Source organism: Antechinus flavipes, chromosome 4 (assembly GCF_016432865.1).
Source record: "Antechinus flavipes isolate AdamAnt ecotype Samford, QLD, Australia chromosome 4, AdamAnt_v2, whole genome shotgun sequence".
NCBI lineage: Eukaryota > Metazoa > Chordata > Mammalia > Dasyuromorphia > Dasyuridae > Antechinus > Antechinus flavipes.
The window spans coordinates 176310874-176332994 of record NC_067401.1 but is presented as its reverse complement, the minus strand read 5'-3'; the positions used below and the strand labels follow the sequence as shown (position 1 = coordinate 176332994).

The 22121-nt window shown below is 34.2% G+C and overlaps 1 protein-coding gene across 1 annotated transcript in view; it reads right to left on the bottom strand.

The window, feature by feature from the left end:
• The window catches only part of DNAH9 (dynein axonemal heavy chain 9), a 581066-nt gene that overhangs the window by 106061 nt on the left and 452884 nt on the right, over positions 1–22121 (bottom strand). The window contains exons 54-55 of the mRNA XM_051995550.1: positions 15373–15495; positions 12312–12516 (exon numbers count right to left, since the gene is read on the bottom strand). Of these exons, the coding sequence (XP_051851510.1) occupies positions 12312–12516; positions 15373–15495 (328 nt within the window). The remainder of the gene's footprint in view (positions 1–12311; positions 12517–15372; positions 15496–22121) is intronic.

The window sequence follows — 22121 nt, the reverse complement described above, 5'->3', positions numbered from 1 at the left end:
TCTGGCTTTTAATCCATTCTGCTAACCGCTTCCTCTTTATGGGGGAGTTTACACCGTTCACATTTATGGTTAAAATGACCAATTCTGTATTACTTGCTATCTTGTTAACCCCAGTTTATGTTTTTCTCCCTTCTTTCCCTCTTATTCCCCTTCCTAGTATTAAACTTGTGAGCACCACTTGCTTCTCACAGCCCTCCCTTTTTAGTATCCCTCCCCCCGCCTTAGAGTTCCTCCCCCTATCTTACCCCTTTCCCTCCCAGTTTCCATATTTCCTTCCACTTAGCTTATTCCTTCCCTTTTCACTTTTTCCTTCTCACTTTTCAATGAGGTGGGAGAAGTTTCACCATAAATTGAATATGTCTAAAATTTTTCTCTTAAAGCCAATTCTGAAGGCAGTAAGATACCCACTATATTCATCCCCCTCCATTCTCTCTCTCAGATATAATAGATTTCCTTTGCCTCTTCATGAGATGTAGTACCCCCACTTTACCCCTTTTCTGGTACAATGTCCTTTCCGCATCTAGTTTCTAGAACAAGGTATACATGTATTCTTTATACATCTTTATAGCCGAAATATAATTCCCAAGATTAATCTTTACCTTTTTAGATTTCTCTTGAGTTCTATATTTGTAGATCAAACTTTTTGTTAAGTTCTGGCTTTTTCATCAAAAATAGGCGAAATTCGCTTACTTCATTGAATGTCCATTTCTTCCCTGGAAAAAGATGTTCATTCTAGCTGGGTAAGTTATTTTTGGTTGCATACCAAGTTCCTTAGCCTTTCAGAATATTGTATTCCCGGCCCTTCGATCCTTTAATGTGGATGCTGCTAGATCCTAGGTGATCCTTATTGTGGTTCCTCGATACTTGAATTGGGTTTTTCTAGCTGCTTGCAGTATTTTTTCCTTTGTCTGAGGGTTCTGGCATTTGGCCACTATATTTCTTGGTGTTTTGATTTTAGGATTCCTTTCAGTAGGTGATCGATGAATTCTTTCAATGTCTATTTTACCCTCTGTTTCTATGACTTCTGGGCAGTTCTCTTAGATAATTTCCTGGAAAATAGTGTCCAGGCTCTTTTTTTCATCATGCTTTTCTGGGAGTCCAATGATTCTCAGATTGTTTCTCCTGGATCTGTTTTCCAGGTCTGTTGTTTTCCCCAGAAGGTATTTCACATTCTTTTCCATTGTTTGATTTTTTTGGATTTGCTTGACTGATTCTTCTTGTCTCCTCGAGTCATTCAATTCCATTTGTTCAAATCTGATTTTCAATGAAGTATTTTCTTCACTCACTTTTAAAAAAATCTTTTTCTAATTGTCCAATTGAGTTCTTTTGTTCTATGGAATTTTTTTCCATTTCACCAATTTTGTTTTTTTAGCGAGCTATTTTCTGTTTCCAGTTCATTAATCCTATTTTTCAAGGATTTTATTTCTTTAACTACTCTGTCTTTAAATGAGTGGGATGACTTCTCCAGACTCTCTTGCCAAGCCTCCCTCTCCTTTTCCCATTTTTCTTCTAGCTCCCTTGTGAGAGCCTTTTTAATTTCTTCTATGAGGTTCAGCTGTGCTGAGGAACAGATGATCTCCTCCTTTGGGGATTCACCTGGAGACAGTCTGTTTTTAATCTCCTCAGGATTTAGAATCTGCTCTCTATCTGTATAGAAGCTGTCAAGGGTTAAAATCCTCTTCAATTTTTTGCTCATTTTGTCAAAGAATCAAACAAAAACTAGCAAAGGAAAAAAAGAAAAAACCCTAAATGGAGTCTGTTTTTTTGGGGGGAAGGGGCTGGGTGGTGTTACCGAACTTCCTCTACAGACTGTGGGGGCAGCAGCAAGGCACTAGCAGGACTGTGCTTAGCCTGAGCTCTGAGACTCCGAGAGCGTGCTGTGGGGGAGGGGTGGCCAGGTCCAGAGAGACTCCAGCTGTTTGGGGTTGTATTCTTCACCCCTGGTGTTTTTAGCTTCTCTGCTGGGCTACTGACTTGCTGCCAGGGCAAAGTATCCAATCCTGTAGCAAAGCTCTCCCCACAGTGACAGCTGCGATCACACCCTACCCTGCTCCGATCTGCTCGGCTGTGAGCTGCCTGCCATGCCCTCAGCCTGTGCCCGATCTAAAACTGTCCCTGCCCTCGCGCAAAAACAGACCTTTCTTGGCAAATCTCAAGGATGTCTTCTCTTGGTAACTATATGTGAGGTTTTTTTTCAGCCAAGCATTAATTCAGAGGTTTGTAATGAAATGGATAGTGAGAGAAAACACGGAGCTTACACAGCTGTGTGCCTCCTCTCTGCCATCTTGGCCGGAAGTCCAAATTTTGTAATTCTCTTGTTGTCATTCTCTTGAGTGAAATTACTAATTGTGTGTAGAGGGCTGAAACTATTGAGTCGATGCACTGAGGTCAAGACTGCCAAGCACTTGAGGCTAACTACCAATTGGACAATATTCTATGGGCATATGCTTGGAAAATGGTCCTTCCCACTATCCTGTGCTGGCTCATTATTTGGTGTATACAGAGGATTGTAGGAGGGACTAAGGGGTGGAGTAAGACTAGCCAGGGTCACTCTTTGCAGTGGACGAGGAAGAAGGCAGTTACAGAGATTCTCTTCCATCCCCTTCACTTCTACCCCTAAAGACCAAGAATAAAGACTGAGGACTGAGAACTGCTAATCCTAATTCCGGCTGATTCTGGAGTGTCTTGAGTGTTAGCGCAGCTGTCACAATTGTGTCTTTGAGTTACTGTTTCATCCATTCATTCTTTAGGATGAGATTATTTAGTTTCCAATTATTTTTTGGTCTCCTTACCCCTAGGTTTTTGTTGAATGTAGTTTTTATTGCAGCATGATCTGAAAAGAATGTATTTACTATTTCTGCCTTTCTGCATTTAATTTTGAGGTCTTTATGTCCTAATATATGGTCAATTTTTGTACAGGTTCCATGAACTGCTGAGAAGAAAGTGTACTCCTTTCTGTCTCCATTCAGTTTTTTCCAAGATCTATGATACCTAACTTTTCTAATATTCTATTTGCCTCTTTAACTTCTTTCTTATTAGTTTTGTGGTTTGATTTATCTAATTCTGAGAGTGCAAGATTGAGATCTCCCACTGTTATAGTTTTGTTGTCTATTTCTTCTTGCCACTCTCTTAACTTCTTCTTTAGGAATTTAGATGCTATACCACTTGGATGCATATATGTTTAGTATTGATATTGCTTCATTGTCTATGCTATCCTTGAGCAAGATATAGTTTCCTTTCTTATCTCTTTTAATTAGATCAATTTTGTCTTTTGCTTGATCTGAGATCAGGGTGGCTACCGCTGCTTTTTTGACTTCAACTGAAGCATAATAGATTCTACTCCTTTTACTTTTATTCTGTATGTATCTTCTCTGCTTTAAATATGTTTCCTGTAAACAACATATTGTAGGATTCTGGCTTTTGAGCCAGTCTGCTATCCGCCTCCACTTTATTCATTCCATTCACATTTATGGTTAAAACTATTAATTTTGTATTTCCTGCCATCTTATTATCCCCAGATTATACTTTTCTTTTTCTCTCCCTCCTTACCCCTCTCCACAGTATTAAACTTATGGGCACCACTTGCCTCACTCAGCTCTCCCTCTTTAGAATTCCTCCCATCCCTTTTGAGTCCCTCCTCCTTTCTTATACCTTTCCATTATTATTTCTATATTCCCTTCTATTTAGCCTACTCTTTTTCTTTTCCATTTTCCTCTCTCACTTTTTAATGAGGTGAGAGAAGTTTCTCTGTAAACCATATATGTCTAATATTTTCTCTTTGAGCCAAATCTGATGAGAGTAAGATTCACAGAATGTTCCTCTCCCTCCCTTAATTCCTTCAGATATTATAGGTTTCCTTTGTCTCTTTGTGAGATGTAATTTCCCTTTTTTTACCTCCACTTTCCCCTTTTTCTGATACAATCCCCTTTCCACTTCTAATTCCCCCTTTTAAATATTATAACAGTAAAATCAAATTATACACATGCTCTTTATGTATGCCCATAACAGAAATATAGTTTTCAAGAGTTCTTTTAATCTTTTTATGCTTCTCTTGTGTCCTATATTTGGAGGTCAATTTTTTTTTTTTGTTTAGCTCTTGTTTTTTCATAAGGAATAAATGGAATTCACCTGTTTCATTGAATGTCCATCTTCTTCCCTGAAAGAACATGCTTAGCTTAGTTGAGTAGTTTATTCTTGGCTGCATTCCAAATTCTTTTGCCTTTTGGAATATCAGATACCAGGCCTTTTGATCCTTTAATATGGAAGCTGCTAGATCCTGAGTGATCTTTATTGTGATCACTGAGTGATACTTGGTATTTGAATTGTTTTTTCTGCTATTTGTAATATTTTTTCCTTAGTCTGATAGTTCTGAAATTTAGCCACAATATTCCTTGGAGTTTTTATTTTGGGGTTTCTTTCAGAAGGTGTTCAATGAATTCTTTCAATGCCTATTTTACCTTCTGAATCTATTACATTTGGGCAGTTCTCTTTGATGATTTCCTGAAAAATAGTGTCTAGGTTCTTTTTTTTAATCATGGTTTTCAGGGAGCCCAATAATTCTTAGATTATCTCTCCTAGTTCTATTTTCCAGGTCTGTTGTTTTTCCAAGTAGGTATTTAACATTTTTTTCCTTCCCTTCCCCCCCCACCCCCTCCCCCTCATTTTTTTGTTTTTGCTTGGCTGATTCTTGATGTCTCAACAAATCATTCATTTCCATTTGCTCAGTTCTGATTTTTAATGAGTTATTTTCCTCAGTAATTTTTTTTTTACTTCTTTTTGTATATGCCCAATTGAGTTTTAAAATAAGTTGTTTTGCTCTATGAAATTTTTTTCCAATTCACTAGTTTTTTTTTTTTAATAAGTTATTTTCTTTTTCCAATTCACAAATCCTACTTTCCTGGGAGTTCTTTTTCTTTTACAGTTTACAAATTCTGTTTCCCTGGGAGTTCTTTACCTTTTTCCAATTCACATTTCAAGAAGTTGTTTTCTTTTTCCACTTTATTAAATCTTTCTTTTAATGAGTTATTTGCCTTTTCCATACTCTCTTGCAGTACTTCTCTTTCCTTTCCCCGTTTTTCTTCTAGCCCTCTTTTAAGATCTTTTATAATTTCTTCTAGGAGAGCCTTATGTCATGGGGTTTTATGTCTTTATGTCTTTGGAGTTTTGTCTGGAGACTGTCTGCTATTAGTCTCCTAAGGGTTGGAAATAAGCTCTCTTTCTGTATAGAAGCAATCTATAGTTAGAATTTGCTTTGCTTTTTTATTCATTGGCAAGGAGGTTCCCAGCTTCCTCTACAGAACAGGGACAGATAGACAGTAGCTGTCCTGGGAACAGCCTGGGAAAAGCAGCCATGTTGCGGAAGTGCTACTGCCCTGGGAAGAGCCCCATGCTGCAGAAGTGCCACTGCCTTGGGAAGAGTGCCGCACTAAAATGCAACTCTGCAGCTGTGCTGTGATCGTGCTGAGTCACTCCCAGTGCTGGGTGGGTGTGGCCAAGTCCTATGAAACTTTGGCGTTTTGGGGTATATTCTACCTTTGGCATTTGTGTAACTTCTCTGCTGATCTGCTGCTTTGCAACCAAAGCAGAGCAGCCAACCTCTGGTATAGTCTACCACCTGTGGAGACTGTGACCCACTCAGCTTGCGCTAGCCCCCATGTTCTGAGTTCCTGCTTGCACTGGCCTTCTCCTGCCTGATCAAGATAGACCTTTTCTTGCAATCTTCCAGATTATCTTCTGCTGATAATTTGTTGTACTCCCAATATTTGTGGATTCTACCATTCAAGCACTATTTCAGAAGCTGAATTTGGTAATCAGTAGTGAGGGTAGAAGGGAGCTCAGAATGAAGCATGTGTCCTCTCTACCATCTTGGTTCCACCCCCTCTTTCATCATTTCTTAGAGCACAATAATATAACATTTACACAGCATACTTGTTCAGCCATTTTCCCATTAATAAGAATCCCTCTAGTTTTTAATTCATTGTCACCACAAAAAAGCTGTCAAAATATTTATGTATCTATTGATTCTCTTATTTTTCCTTGACTTTTTAAAGAATATATATTTAGTGGAATTACTGGTTCAAAAGGTGTATGTAGTTTACTAGCTTTTTGCTGAACAGCTCCAAATTGCTTTCCAGAACAACTGACACAATCCATAATTCCATCTACAATGTTTTAATGTTCCTCTTTCCCCTCAGCTTCTTTTTTTTAAAAAATATTTTATTTTATTTTATAATAACTTTATATTGACAGATCCTCTCAGCTTCTTTAGCATTTGTTATTTTCTTTCAACTCCACCAATCTAATGAATGTAAAGTGGAATTATAAAGTGGTTTTTAAAATTTTATTTTAAATAGGTTTTTATTCATGTCTTTTTTAATTTAAAAAATACATCATATTTATCCCTTGAATTGTTCCCTCTCTTCTTCCCGGAGAACCATAACATATTAATTAATAAACATTATCTATTTTAAAAGATGAAGAAAAGAAAGAAAATGAAGAGAAAAAAATAGCACATCTTATCAATACATTGAAAAAATCCAAAAATAGGCAATGTGTAGCATTTATAAATCTCCTATTTTTTTAAAGGCATTGTTTAGGGCTGTCCTTCTATATTTATTCATTTGAGTCATACTTGGTCCTTATAATTTTCTTACATTCACTTGATTTATGTGTGTGTGTGTGGGTTGTTCTTTCCATTTAGATTGTTTAATCATTGCGCATATTATTTTCTTTAGTCTATTTCACTCTCCATTAGTTCATATAACTCTTTTTTTGTTACTCTGTATCCTATACATCATTTCTTTTTTAAAAAATTAAAGTTTTTTATTTACAAAACATAAGTAATTATGGATAATTTTTCAACATTGACCCTTGCAAAACCTTCTATTCCAAATTTCCTCTTCTTTCCCCCAACTCCTCCCAGATGGTAAGTAGTCCAATACATGTTAAATATTTTAAAATATAACATACATCATTTTTTATAGCACAATAATGCTCCATTACATTTATGTGCCCACATTTACTTAGCCATTTCCCAATCAGTGAACATCAATTTTATTTCTAATTCTTTGCTATTATAAAAAGTGTTGCTATAAATATTTTGGTTACATAGGGACTTTCTTCATATCAATGGCTTCCTTGCCATATTAGTCCAATGGAATATATAGTTCAATATATGTGGTTATTTTAGTTATTTTACATCATTACAAATTGCTTTCCAAAATGGTTGTACTATTTTATAGCACCACTACCAAAGTATTAAGGTGTTTATTATTTCACAATTAATCCAATATTGATTATTGGATATGTCTTATCTATATCTATATATATCATATATATTTGGTCACCTACCAGCTATGCAAGCTGTGAGGTGAAATCTTAGGATTGTTTTGATGTTCATTTTCCTTATTATTAGTGATTAGAAACGTTCTTTCATGAAGTTGTGAATACTTCACAATTCTTCTTTTGAGAACAGTCTATTCATATCTTCTGACCACTTATCTAGAGTCAGGGATGGCTCTTATCTATTTATTAATTGTTTATATATCTTGAATTTTAAAGCGTTAGGAGAGAACTTTGAAGCAAAGATTTCCCCCCCATTCAGCCACTTTCCTTTTTATACTGAGTGCAAAAGCTTTACAATTCAAAATTACTTATTCTATATTTTGTTTAAGGATATACCTCTTATCAAAGCTGTGAAAAGTGTATGATCTGCTTCTCTTCTAATTTAAAATATCAGTCATGTAATCATTTAGATTGTATTGTGGAATACTGTGTAACTTCTTGGCCTACACTTAATTTCTATCAAATGATTTTTCACTTTTCCTAGCTTTTTTTTTTTTTTTTTAAATCAGAAAGGTATATTTTCCTGAGCTTTATGTTTTCCATTTTATCAAATACTTTGATTTTCCCCATGCTTATTCAGTTCCATTTATCTAACTCTTCATTGATTTATTTTGCTGAGGCAACTGGGGTTAAGTGACTTGTTCAGGGTCACATAGCCAGGAAGTCTTAAGTATCTGAGATCTTCCTGCAGAAGGCAATAGCTTCATCACCACGATTTTTTTTTTTTTTTTTGCTAATGCAATCAGGGTTAAGTGACTTGCCAAGGGTCACACAGCTAGGAAACATTAAGTTTCTGAGGCCACATTTGAACTCAGATCCTCCTGGCTTTAGGGATAGTGCTCTATCCACTACACCAACTAGCTGTCTTTCTTTATTTTTTTTTAAACCACAACCAAGTGGTTTTCATGACTACTGAATTATAATATAATATTAATAATATATAATATTAATATAGAATTATATAGAATATAGAATTAATAATAATATGTTATATAATATTATAATATGGTTTGAATTCTGGAAGTGCTATTCTCCCTTGATTCCTATTTCATCATTTTTCTTTACTATTTTAGGTCTTTTGTTTATCCAAATAAACTGTGCTATTATTTTTATCAAGTTTTCAAAGTATCATCTTGGTAATTGAATTGAGATAGTATTAAAAGTATTAACTAATTTTGGTATTATTGTGATTTTTATTATGATGGCATGGCTTAGTCATGAGTACTGAATGTTCTTCCAGCTTGTTGTTATTCTTTATTTCTTTAAGAAAAACTTTTCATAGAAGTCTTTTATATGCTTTGGTAGGTTGATCATTAGATATTTTAGGCATTTTGTAGTTATTTGGAATAGGATTTCATGTTTATTTTTGTTTTTCATATTCTGATATTTTAATATAAAATGCTATTGAGTTTGTTGTTATTATTATTGTTATTAAAGCTTTTTATTTATAAAACATATGCATAGGTAATTTTTTCAACATTGACCCTTGTAAAACCTTTTGTTCCAAATTTTCCCTTCCTTCCCCTCACCCTTTTCTTTAGTTGGCAGGTAGTCCAATGCATGTTAAGTGTTTTAAAATACATGTTAAATCCAATACGTGTATACATATTTATACAGTTTTCTTGCTGCACAAGAAAAATCAGATCAAGAAGGAAGAAAAAGAAAAACTGAGAAAGAAAACAAAATGCAAACGAATAAGAACAGAGAATGAGAATGCTATGTTGTGGTCCAAATGATTCCCTCTGGGTATAGATAGCTCTCTTCATCACTGAAAAAGTGGAACTGGTTTGAATCATCTTATTTTTGAAGAAAGCTATGTCCATCAGAATTGATCATTGTATGGTCTTGTTGCTGTGTATAATGATCTCCTGGTTCTGCTCATTTCACTAAGCATCAGTTCATGTAGCCTCTTCAAGCCTCTCTGAAATCATCCTGCTAGTTGTTTCTTACAGAGCAATAATATTCCAAACATTAATATACCATAATTTATTCAGCCATTCTCCAATTGATCACTTTCCAGTTTCTTGCCACTACAAAAAGGGCTATCACAAACATTTTTGCATATATGGGTCCCTTTCCCTCCTTTAAGATCTCATGCTATTGAATTTTAATGGCTTATTTTGTAGTCTTCAACTTGCTATTGTCTCAATTAATATGTTTCTTAATTCTCTAAGACTTTCCAAATATGGCATCAGCTTAGCAATTAGGGATAACTTCATCTTTTTTTTATTTAACTTTTATGACAATTTCTTTTTCTGGTTTTATTGCTAGAATTTCAGAAACAAACAGTAGTAGGAAAAGTAATTATCATTGTTTTATTCTAATTTTCATTGTTTTATTCCCTTAATTATTAAATTTCTGGTATATCATCATTGCTTTTGATTTTATATAGATGCCTTTAATGATATTTTTAAAAAAGTTCTTCTAGTTAGTTTTTTAAAAAGTTGAAATGATTATAGTACTTTGTCAAAACTTTTTTGTTTGCTTTGAATCTATTCAGATAATCAAATTGTTTTGTATATGTTGGTTTTTAACATAATTATATTGATTATTGCATACTTAGAAATAATTCAGTTTATTCAATTTGGAAATAATGGATGTTTTCTTGGATAAATGGAGTTTGTTTTACAGAATTTTGTTTAAAATTTTTGAGTTAACAATCATTAATGATATTGAGCTACAGCTTTCCTTCTGTTTTTTTAATCTTTTATAAAAGGATTGGTAAGTTTTTTTCCCTTCTATTTTTAAAAATAGTTTGGGAAGAGTTTGTACCAATTATTCTTTAAAATTTATTATTTTTTGGTAGTTCTTTTACATCTAGTTTAATTTTCTCTAGTGTGGGATAGCTTACATTTTTGAAGATATAATTTAGTATATAATTGTGCCTAGTATATCTACATTATTATTATTTTTTCTAGTTTTGTTGTGATGTCACATTGATTATTTGTTATTTTATTGATTTTAATTACTTTAGCCAACATTTACCAATTTTGTTATCTTTTTTAAGAACCAGCTTTTAGTTCTTTTATTTTCCAATATCTCTATTTTCCTATTTATAATTTTAAATATCTCCTCTTTTGCTCTTATTTTAGGTTTATTTGTTAGTCTATTTTTTTTTTTTTAGTGCACATTCAGTTTATTAATCCTTTCTTTTTCCATTTTGTTAATGTATTTGTTAAGATTCTAATTCTTCACTGAGGAATTCTGCTTTATCTGCATCCCAGAAATGTTGTTTCATCGTTATCACTGTCTTTCACATAATCATTAATTTTTCTATAACTTGTTTTGTTAGCCATTCATTATTTAAGATTTCACTATAGAGTTTCCTTTTGAGTCTATGTCTTTTGCTTGTGATTAAAGAATTGCTTTGGTGTACATTTTCCTCTTAGTGATTTAGAACATTTAAAAATATATGACTTTTGATAGCTTGGATTCCTTCCTCTGAAAAGTGCTTGTTCACATCCTTTTAATAGTTCCTAAGTATACTTAGGGACACCTGTTCATATCCCTGGGTATCTCCTAAGTATCTGAGAAAACTGATATAAAGAATTTTTTCCCCACAGATTTCTCATTTTTCTTATGATTAAGTATTCTATTTCCTGTTTTGTTAATCAGGACATGTTATGTTTTTGTGAATATTCCTCTATTTCACTTAGATTGTTAGTTTCATTGATAAGCTGGATGAAATAATTCCTAACAACATTTTATTCTTCTTCATTGGTCATGAACCTATCTTTTTCATTTTTTTATACTAGTAATTTAGTTTTCTTTATTTTTTGAAAATCAAATTAGCTAATGAGTTTTTTTTAAACTGGGTCCTAGATTTATTTAATAATTCAATGATTTTCTTGCTATTAATTTTGTTAATCTCTTTGATTTTCCAGTTTTAAATTCTGATGTTTAATTGGTATTTTAAAATTTATTTTTGTTCTACTTTTCTTAATTGCATGCTGATAAGGCTAACATTTTCTTTATGCAGCTTTCTTCCCTCCTCAAAACAAATTGAATTCAGTCTTATATTACTTAGATTCATGTTCTAGGGGCATAGAAAGCCCCAGCTATGTAGAATCTGTGCCTCTCAGATTTGGTGGATGCCTGAAACCTTGTTAGCAACCATACTCTGATGATTTACTGACTAGAGATGTTTTCAAATAGAAAGAGGGGTTGCATATCTAGAGAAGCTAAGTGCTATTATATCCTTCATGTAAATTTTCTGCAGCTTTAGGACAAAGTAAATCTCCTTCGTTAAAGTTTAGTGACTTGTGAATGACTAATTTAGAGCCCTGCTTCCAAGATATGCTGAATTTCTTAATTTGCTCTTTTTCTCTTATTGATGAAAGTATTTAGAGATATAAAATTTTCCATAAAGACCACTGGCTATATCCCAGTAAGGTTGGTATGTTGTTTCACTGGTTTCATTACTTTAATGAAATTATTATTTTTAGGGTTTGTTCTTTGACAATCATCTTTTCTTTAGGGTTATTATATCATCTTCAATTGCTTGTTACATATTTTATTAGTAGACCTTTGTTGACTGTAAGTTTTATTGCATTTTGGTCTCTCAACAATATATTTAATATTTTTGTTAATGTAGCCAATTTTTGTAAAGCTGTTACACACAATTTAGAAATATGTATACTCCCTTTTATTTCCCATTCCTTATTTTAACTGTGTATATGTCTTTCTGTTTCAAGTGTATTTTTTCCCAACTTTTAGTTAAGGCTAATCTTATCAGTTTATTACTGAGTGGATAGTTATTTAGAATTGGAGTTTTTCCTAAGCCTGGTACTGTACAGTTGGTAATCTCTATAACAGATTCCTGGTGAACTTTTCATTGAAATTACAGTAGCTTTATTTGTTAGCAACATAGCTAGGAGAATAAATATTTTCAATACTCCATTGTTCTTAAACAAAAAAAAACCCTGCCATATCATCCCAAAATGCATCCCCATTTGTGGCCTACTCACTCTCAGTTCCTCCAAGTCTGGCCTTTCCATGCTGACTACTGTTGCCAGAAGTTGGTCCTCTAAGCCATCTCTAGTCACAGTGAAGTTGATAAGAGTTGCCTGGGCTTGAAGCTCAGGCTGATAGTGGGGATTGGCAAGCTTGGTGTGAAGAATAAGGCGGAATCTGGGATTATATTCACATTCTTTGTCTCCAATTTTAATGAATCTGAAACATAAATGGCTTATATGAATGGATAATACTTAAAAATTTAAAAATATTTTTATTTACAATTTTATTTTTCTCCAATTACATGTAAAAACAATTATTAACATTCATTAAATTTTTTTTTGAGTTCTAATTTCTTTCTCTTTTTTCTTTTTCATTGAGAAAGAAAGAAATTTCATTTTAGGTTATGTTTGTACATTCATGTAAAATATATTTCCATTTTAGTCATGTTGTAAAAAAACAAAGACTTAAAAAACCTCAAGAAAAATAACAAAATAACACAAGTTTTAAAAAGTCTTTCAGAATTGTCTTGGCTCATTGCACTGCTGAAAATAGCTTGAGTCATTCACAATTGATCATTGCATAACAGTGCTATTATTGTGTACAATGTTTTTCTGGTTTTGCTCATTTCACTTTGCTTCAATTTATGTAAGTCTTTCCAGGTTTTTCTGAAATATGTCTGCTTGTCGTTTCTTATAAAGCATAATAATATTTCATCACAATCATATACCACAGCTTGTTAAGCCATCTCCATTTGAGCAATTCTCTCAATTTCCAATTCTTTGCCATCACAAATAAATATCTGTGTACAAAAAGGACCTTTTCCTTTTTCTTAAAAAAATCTCTTTGGAATATAGATCTAGTAGTATTATTATTGGGCCAAAGGGTTTGTGTGGTTTTATAGCTCTTTGGGCATAGTTCCAAATTGTTCTCCAGAATGTTCAACTCATTTCATAACTCCACTGACCACCATGCATTAAGAGTTTTAATTTTCCCATACTGCCTCCAACATTTGTCATTTTCTTTTTCTGTTATATTAGCCAATCTGATAAGTATGGGATGATATCTCAGAGTTGTTTTAATTTGCATTTCTTTAATCAATAGTGATTTAGTGCATTTTTATAAGACTATGGATAGCTTTAATTTCTTCATCTGAAAACTGTCTGTTCATATACATTGACCATTTGTCAATTGGTCAATGACTTATTTTTATAAATTTGATTCAGTTTTCTGTATATTAGAGAAACAAGACTTTTATTAGAAAAATTAATAATTTTTTTACAGTTATGATTACTAACTATATATTTCTCTTCATCCTCTTTTTCCTCCTGTTTATCATATTTTTTCTCTCCTTTCATTCTGTCCTTCCTCAAAAGTGTTTTGTTTCTAAGTATTGCCTCTTTCCCTCCTCCCTTCCTTTTATCAATCCTTTCCCTGTTCTCTTATTGTCTTCCTCTCCTACTTTCTTGTAGAGTAAAATAGATTTCTATATCTACCTGAATATTTTTTTTTTGAGCCAAATTCCAATGAGAAACATTCAAGCACTCTATCTCCCTCAGCTTCCCTTCTTCCCTAAAAGGGAGGGGGAGCCCTTTTTTGCCCCTCTTTTATGTGAAATAATTTACCCTATTCTACTTCTCACTGTGCACTTTTCTTTCTCTTTCCCTTAATTTTATTTTTTTAAAGATATCATTCCAACATATTTGAATAACACTTTTGAAGTTGGTTTGGGATATTAGTGCTGTTGAATGTATTTCAGTGGCATCACAAAACTTTCTAATCATTGTAATGGAACCTAATAATGACTGACACTTCCTGAGAGCGTTGTCTCACCTACCCTAGCATGCTGGGTTGAACCTTGATATCTTTATGCACCCTAACATCAGTAATGGAAGAAGAGAATATATTGTGTTTTAGTATTGACAGATGGCATAGGACTTCCATATCCTGTTTCGGTTTATATTTCTCTAATAAAGAATTCAATAAGCTATCCCAAGTAATAAATAATATATAATCTAGGGATTTAGGACAGGATTAGAGAGCCTTGGAATGATATCAAGACAACTATTAGTGACAACTACCATTCCTTGACAAGTACATTTATTTATCTTCTATGTCTTTTTCTTTTCTTCTATTTTATTTCTTCCTACAACTTTTTTCTCTTTTATAGTTAATGCCTTTGATATGTCATGGCAATTCTTAGTCCTGCTAGTAGCACCTGGGGATAAAAAATCAATGGCCCTTGACTCAAAGAAAGAATGACTAGAATTATAAACTTCTACAGATTGAAAAAAGGCATTATGTTTTCACAGCCAATATGGATGATTGTGTGATTTGATAACAGCACACCTGACTCAGAATATTTCCAAGAATAGAAGCTTCAACAAATGGTTAACTACTAGGGACATAACAGGAGACTATAGGAATATGTTGAGATGGAGGATAAGGAATATATCTTTGATACTGAGAAATTCCCTTTATGGTCTTAGAGTCAAAGGATTAAAATACTGCAGTACTTGTTTTTTATGAGCAGGTATCCCAAGTGATGCCTACAATGAAAATATTCAAATAAATTAATGTAGGAGTATGAAGGTGCCTTATTATTATTACTATGATTCTCACAAATAGATGTAAAAAGGGCAGAATAAAGAAGAAAACCCTGCCTGGATTCTGTCTCATATTCATCATTATTTAGGCTGGCTCTATAAAGTACAAAATCAATAATAAAATGGTACTGGATAAGGTTTCCTCTTCTTTTAAGATGAACTGGATGATATTGACAGATCACTTGTGAAGCCTTAAGTGAAAAATGGTAGAAAGTAAATTAATCTATTATGTTAGTAAAATCTGAATACTTTGGAGGGTTTTCTCTGCTATTAAAACAAAATTAATATCTTCCTTAGCTAGTTTAACCATCGTTACTTCTATACTTTCACCAAAATACTGTAATGTAAGTAGATATTTCCAAGTAACTTTAACATATGAGTTGATAAGAATATATTCTAGGAGAACAAGAGACATCTGAGAAAACTGTATCCATTCTTACAAAAAGCAAACAATGACTATGAAACTTACCTTCCTTTTTTAATTACTTCTCTTCCAAGCAGAGGTCCTAGAACAGGGTCCACTGACTCTCCCATGTTTTCAATCAGTACTACATCACCATCTGCTAGGGCATATTCTATGATATCAAGGTATCTGAGGGTTTGAAGATATATATAGTATAAATCTAGAGCAGGGCTTAAAAAAGGATCTGTAGACCCAACAAGATTATGTTGACTAGTAAAGCCTTAAAATAATTAATTTTTATGCAAGTAATTGTGTGTTAGAATCTTAGTGTTAACTCAACTTGCAACAAGGTGATAACTCAAGGGAGATGTTATAATCGTAGTGTTAACTCAATGGAATTGATACAATGCTTATTGGTTCACATCTTAGAGCAAATCTTTACAAGGTGATTAGTCGCTAATACTGATAGAAACAATGTTTGTGTTCACACCTTTAGAGAGGTCATAATTAGCAAGAAGCTCTTCGGGCCAGAGAGCACTTTGGGAGGAAACCCACAATCCCACTCTCGGATCCCACAATCCCACTCTGGGAGAAGGAGCATAAATAGAGCTTCAGTGAGTCAGTCAAGTTAGTTCAGCTGAAAAGATTGATAGGGGCGTGTCAAGTGAGTTCAGAGAAAAGCCTTCTCTCGGAGGCAAGACAGATTCATTCCAGCTGGCTGGAGGCTGAAGAAAGCAGAGGCAAAGGACAACTGCAAGAGCTCTTGGAACCAAGCAGAAAGATAGGCCTCTAAGAAAAACTAACCAGGCTATTTTGGAGGAAGCAATAAAAGATTTGAATTTTTAGCACCTGGCTGCATTTGGGTGATTATTACTTTTAACTGAAACTAAGGCTGTCTCCAGAAAACTTCCCCAAGAAACCTGCTCCCAGAGAGAACCATTATATTTTAAAGAAGAAAACCACCACCATTGTGCTTATATTTCTTTGGAAAAGAATACCTCTTAGTAGTTGGTGGGACTAAAAAAATAAAAAACAGTACTTTTTTTTTTAAATTTTTATTTAATAATTACTTTATATTGACAGAATCCATGCCAGGGTAATTTTTTTTTTTTTTTACAACATTATCCTTTGCACTCGTTTCTGTTTCAATTTTTTTTCCCCTCCCTTCCTCCCCCCCTCCCCTATATGGCAAGCAGTCCTTTATATGTTGGATATGTTGCAGTATATCCTAGATACAATATATGTTTGTAGAACCGAACAGTTCTCTTGTTGCATTGCATTGCAGAATTGGATTCAGAAGGTATAAATAACCCGGGAAGAAAAACAAAGATGCAGATAGTTCACATTCGTTTCCAAGTGTTCTTTCTTTGGGTGTAGCTGCTTCTGTCTGTCATTTATCAATTGAAACTCAGTTAGGTCTCTTTGTCAAAGAAATCCACTTCCATCAAAATATGTCCTCATACAATATCGTTGTCGAAGTGTATAATGATCTCCTGGTTCTGCTCATTTCACTTAGCATCAGTTCATGTAAGTCTCGCCAGTCCTCTCTGTATTCATCCTGCTGGTCATTTCTTACAGAACAATGATATTCCATAACATTCATATACCACAATTTACTCAGCCATTCTCCAATTGATGGGCATCCATTCATTTTCCAGTTTCTAGCCACTACAAACAGGGCTGCTACAAACATTTTGGCACATATAGGTCCCTTTCCCTTCTTTAGTATTTCTTTGGGATATAAGCCCAATAGAAACACTGCTGGATCAAAGGGTATGCACAATTTGATAACTTTTTGGGCATAATTCCAGATTGCTCTCCAGAATGGTTGGATTCGTTCACAACTCCACCAACAATGCATCAGTGTCCCAGTTTTCCTGCATCCCCTCCAACATTCATCATTATTTTTTCCTGTCATCTTAGCCAATCTGACAGGTGTGTAGTGGTATCTCAGAGTTGTCTTAATTTGCATTTCTCTGATCAATAATGATTTGGAACACTCTTTCATATGAGTGGTAATAGTTTCAATTTCATCCTCTGAAAATTGTCTGTCCATATCCTTTGACCATTTATCAATTGGAGAATGGCTTGATTTCTTATAAATTTGAGTCAGTTCTCTATATATTTTGGAAATGAGGCCTTTATCAGAACCTTTAACTGTGAAAATGTTTTCCCAGTTTGTTGCTTCCCTTCTAATCTTGTTTGCATTAGTTTTGTTTGTACTGTGGTTGATCACTAAAACTTTGCAAATTGTCTCTGACAATTTGCAATTGTCCCTGTTAATAATATTTATAATCATTACTGTCAGGAGAGTTTAGGGAGGTTCTTAAGATCTTATTTCCGATAAAATATAGAAACTTAGTCAAAAGTGTGAAACTTTGGCTCCAAATTTCATTGAATAGGACAGAACATTAAAAGCTGTGGAAAGATACAAACTATTGCTATTGGACATAGCAATATTGGACATAGCAATATCATATAATAATGACAAGTTTAGTAGGAGGGAGAATTTAATGTTAGACGAGATATTTAGATTTCACTAAAACTTCTTCTAGAGTATCTTGACTTAATTTTTTCTTGGTAAATGTAAATAGTCAGAAATTAGTAATAAGGTATTTTATTTTTATAAAAGTCTAAGTGACTGAATAATATGCTAATTCAATTCAATTTGAATAGCAACAAGCAACAAACATTTATTAAATACCTGTTATGTACAAAGCACTGTGTTACTAATTGGCAACACAAAGACAAAAATAAAAATCTTTACTCTTAAGATATTTGCATTGTATTGGAGGGTAGGTAGGTACAATACAAGTCCCAGACCCTGTAATGTTCTTCTTGCTTTGGTTTCCTTGGGGTCTCTGGAAGCAGCCTTTGTTTTAGTTCAATAATCATTACACAAGTAGCCAGGGGTTAAAGTCCAAATCCGTTATTATCTCTTTCAAAGTTCTATCTCCTTCACTTGGTTTTCTTAGAGGCCTATCTCTCTCCTTGGTTCCAAGAGCTTGAGCTCTCTCCTGTATTCTCTGCCCTCTGAATCTTTCCGAATCCAAAGGTTTGTGCTTCAGCCTCCAGCCACCACAAAGCTGGACAATGGAATGAATCTGTCTCAGCGTCTGAGAGCTTCTAGTGCATTTGTCTTCTCTGGCCCTGAGAGCTTCTCCTCTGTGGCTTTCAGTTCCTGCTTATATGCTCTGCACTAAGTATACACCAATCATTATATCACTAGGAAACCATTATTTGTTGTAGGATTAAATCAATGCTAAACTAGAGTTAGCCACTGTTTCCTCAATTCCATTTAGTACCTTATTTCAAGTTCTGGCCCATAACAAGACCCAAAGCTTCAGACACAAAGTCCTACACTGCTTAGATGAAGGTCTCAGACAAAGGGTCTATTGAGAGTACCTACACGTGTAGGCTATCATCTTTATTTTACCCACTGAGGATTTTTATACTAGACATTTACTGAACTAGATGCCTGACCAGATTCTTGACTACTTTCTATCTAGCTCTCTGGTGTATAAAGAATCAATACCTCCCAATTCTGAAGAATGGAGGTTCTAATCAAATTTCCAAATGCAATATGCTTCCTATTTACTAGCACAATCATACTTCCTTACTACTTATGATTTACAATTAGTTACTATCTATTGAGGCAAAAATAAATCAACAAACAGTTAATTAAGTGCCTACTGTGCAGTGTTGGAGTTCTTGTTCTTCTCAAAACACAGCCAGTTTAGCTTAGAGCCCTCCGAATGTCTCCAAATCCAAAGGTTCTGTCCTTTAGCCTCTGCCTCTGCTTTCTTCTGCCTCCAACCAGCACAGAGATGGAATGAATCTCTTGTCTCCTTCACTTGGGGCTCGGCTAGCTTTCTGGTGAGTCTTTCAGACCAGTTTGGTCTCAGTGGGGCAAGTGCAGAGCTCAGCCACCAACCACAGTGGTGTGAGATGAAGATGAATCTGGTTGTCCACTGAACTCTCGACTCGTAGCTTTTTCCTCTGAAAACTCTTTCTTCTGCCACCAGCAGCCAAGTGGAAAATATTCTGGAAAACTCTCTCTTCACTGGCCTTATATCTGACTCTTCTGAGAGAATGGGATTATGGATTTTCTCCCATGGTGCTCTCTGGCCCTAAGAGCTTTAAGGGAGGTTTGAATTCTTTGTAACAAAGTTACAAGGTTTACTTTGTGAATCTGGCATACTTGTGAACTCCGATGAGTAAAGGTGTAAACACAAGCATTGTACTAATTAGTTCTACTTAGTACCTTGTTTCAGGTTCTGGCCCAAAACATCTTCTTGTAAGATCAGATCAACTCTAATTAGTTAGCAGTTTGTAAAGATTCCAACAGTGCGGTTTTCCTCACTACCCCTTTCCATAATCTTACCCACATTGTATCCCTTCAGAAGAATGTTAACTCCTTGACAACTACTTTACTTGTGTCTTTGTGTCCCATAATAGGTATTTAGACATAGTTTTTTGCACATAGTACGTATTTAATATCTATATCTATATATATTTGCTGAATTGAACAGAGACATGAACTGTGCCCTGACACCTAAACACTCAACATAATGAACACAATCAAGATTAACACAATACCAAACACATAATTTGTCCTTAATAAATGTAGATTGATTGATTCATATCTTTCCTCACTAATTTCAAAGAAGTTCAAATGTCATTTCTTCAACTTCAGAGATAAATCCTTGTCAACTAACTGGACAAAAGCCTTCATTTTTCTCCTTTCCAAGGCATTTTTAAGGCCACTTTCATTTACAAGTTCAAATTTCAGCCTTTTAAAAAATTTCTGTCAGTTGTTAAATGTTCTCTTCATTTTCAAATTTCATTATAGTCAACTTATCTGCACTGATATTTTCTCCCAGAAGAATGTAAACTTCTTTGGGCACAGGACTATTATATTTTGGCCTTTGTATCCCCTGTGCATAGTAGGCACTTAATACATTTTTTAAAAAGCTGATGAATTGAGTTGGACTTTGGAGGATGGATAGGATTTAACTTTCTCATGAAGATTTAAGTTTCATTAGAAAGCAGGTACCATGTGTAGTTTAGTTTACCATAAGAGGATAGGGGTAGAAGATCATTTCAGGTAGAATCCCAGAGCTGGAAGAAACTTCAGAGATCCTTTAGTTAAATTTCTACCTGAAAAAGAATTCTTTCAGAAATATACTCAATATATAGTGGCCATATAGCCTCTATTTAATGTCAAGAGGAAGCCCACTCCATTTAGAAAGTTTTTCCTTAAATCAAGCAATATTAAATATGCTCCTTTGAAAAGTGTTGGACATGTATAAGATTAATCAGCCAACAAGCAATTGTTAGTGTGTATTATGTATACTGAAGATGTAAAGAAACTCACATTCTAATAGGAGAAACACGTAAATAGCCAAGTATAACCCCAAGTTAGGGAAAACCAAAAGCAACAAGAGAAAGAAAAAAAAAATTCTAAGCATGAGGACAAAGCAAGTTCAAAGACATGGATATGGCATATTGTGGTCAAGGAACACCAAGAAAGCCAGAGGAACATATATACATATTATACATGACATATACAGAAGATTAAAGTGTAAGGAGACTGGAAAGATTACGGTAAGGATGGGATCAAGTTATGAAAGTGCTTTAAATGCCAAACAAGGAGTTTATCATGGAGTTCAGGGAATTACTAAAGCCACTGAAACCTACTAAGTGGGGAATAAAAGTAAGGGAAGTTAAGTGTGTGTGTGTGTATAATGCACATTCATGTGACTGACATACTCAGACTTGTGATTTAGAAAAATCAGCTGAATTTAGACAAAAGTGGGGGACCAGCTTGTCCTAATTGATGAGGACCTGACTTAAGGCTGTTTTTTCAGTGAATGAAGAGAAGGGGTCACATATAAGAAATATTGTAACTTGTCAAGTTTGATAGTACATATGCAAGAAATAGTATAAGATAGGTTAAAATGATCTTGAATGGCAGTCAAAGAAGTAAGGACTTTATATAGGTAGGTTATGGAAAGTGACTGGAGGGTTTTGAACAAAGGAATGAAATGAATAAATTGTATAATAAAGATTTATCAGGTTGTGAAAGACAAACTTTTTATGGGGAAAGATTAAAAAGGGGAAGATCAGTTAAGAATCTATGGCAGTACCCCACACAAATACTAATAAGGTTTTGTATTTATGTAGTAGTAGAGGGAGGAAAAAGAACAATAATTAGAAAGATATTGTGTGAGAGGATCCAAATGAGTTCCAATTGATCAAGAATGAACAGAACCAGCTACACCCAGCGAAAGAACTGGGAAATGAGTGTGAACCACAACATAGCATTTACATTCTTTTTGTTATTGTTTGCTTGCATTTTTGTTTTTCTTCCCAGGTTATTTTTATCTTCTTTCTAAATCTGATTTTTCTTGTGCAACAAGATAACTGTATAAATATGTATACATATATTGTATTTAACATATACTTTAACATATTTAACATGTATGGGATTACCTGCCATGTAGGGGAGGGGTGGAGGGAAGGAGGGGAAAAGTTGGAACAGAAGTCAATGTTGAAAAATTATCCATACATATGTTTTGTCAATAAAGAAAGATATTGTGGAGGTTGTATAGACAAAACTTGGAGACTATTTGAGTATGTATGGCAGAAAGGGAAGAATTAAATAAACACCAGGGTTTCAACCATCAGAAAATGGAAGCATTATTGACAAAAATAGGGATTTTAGCATTAGGAACTGGCTTAGAGGGTGAGTCATGGGGACAAATCTCCTAATCACTATGATTTCTAGATGGAAATGTCTAGTAGGTAACTGG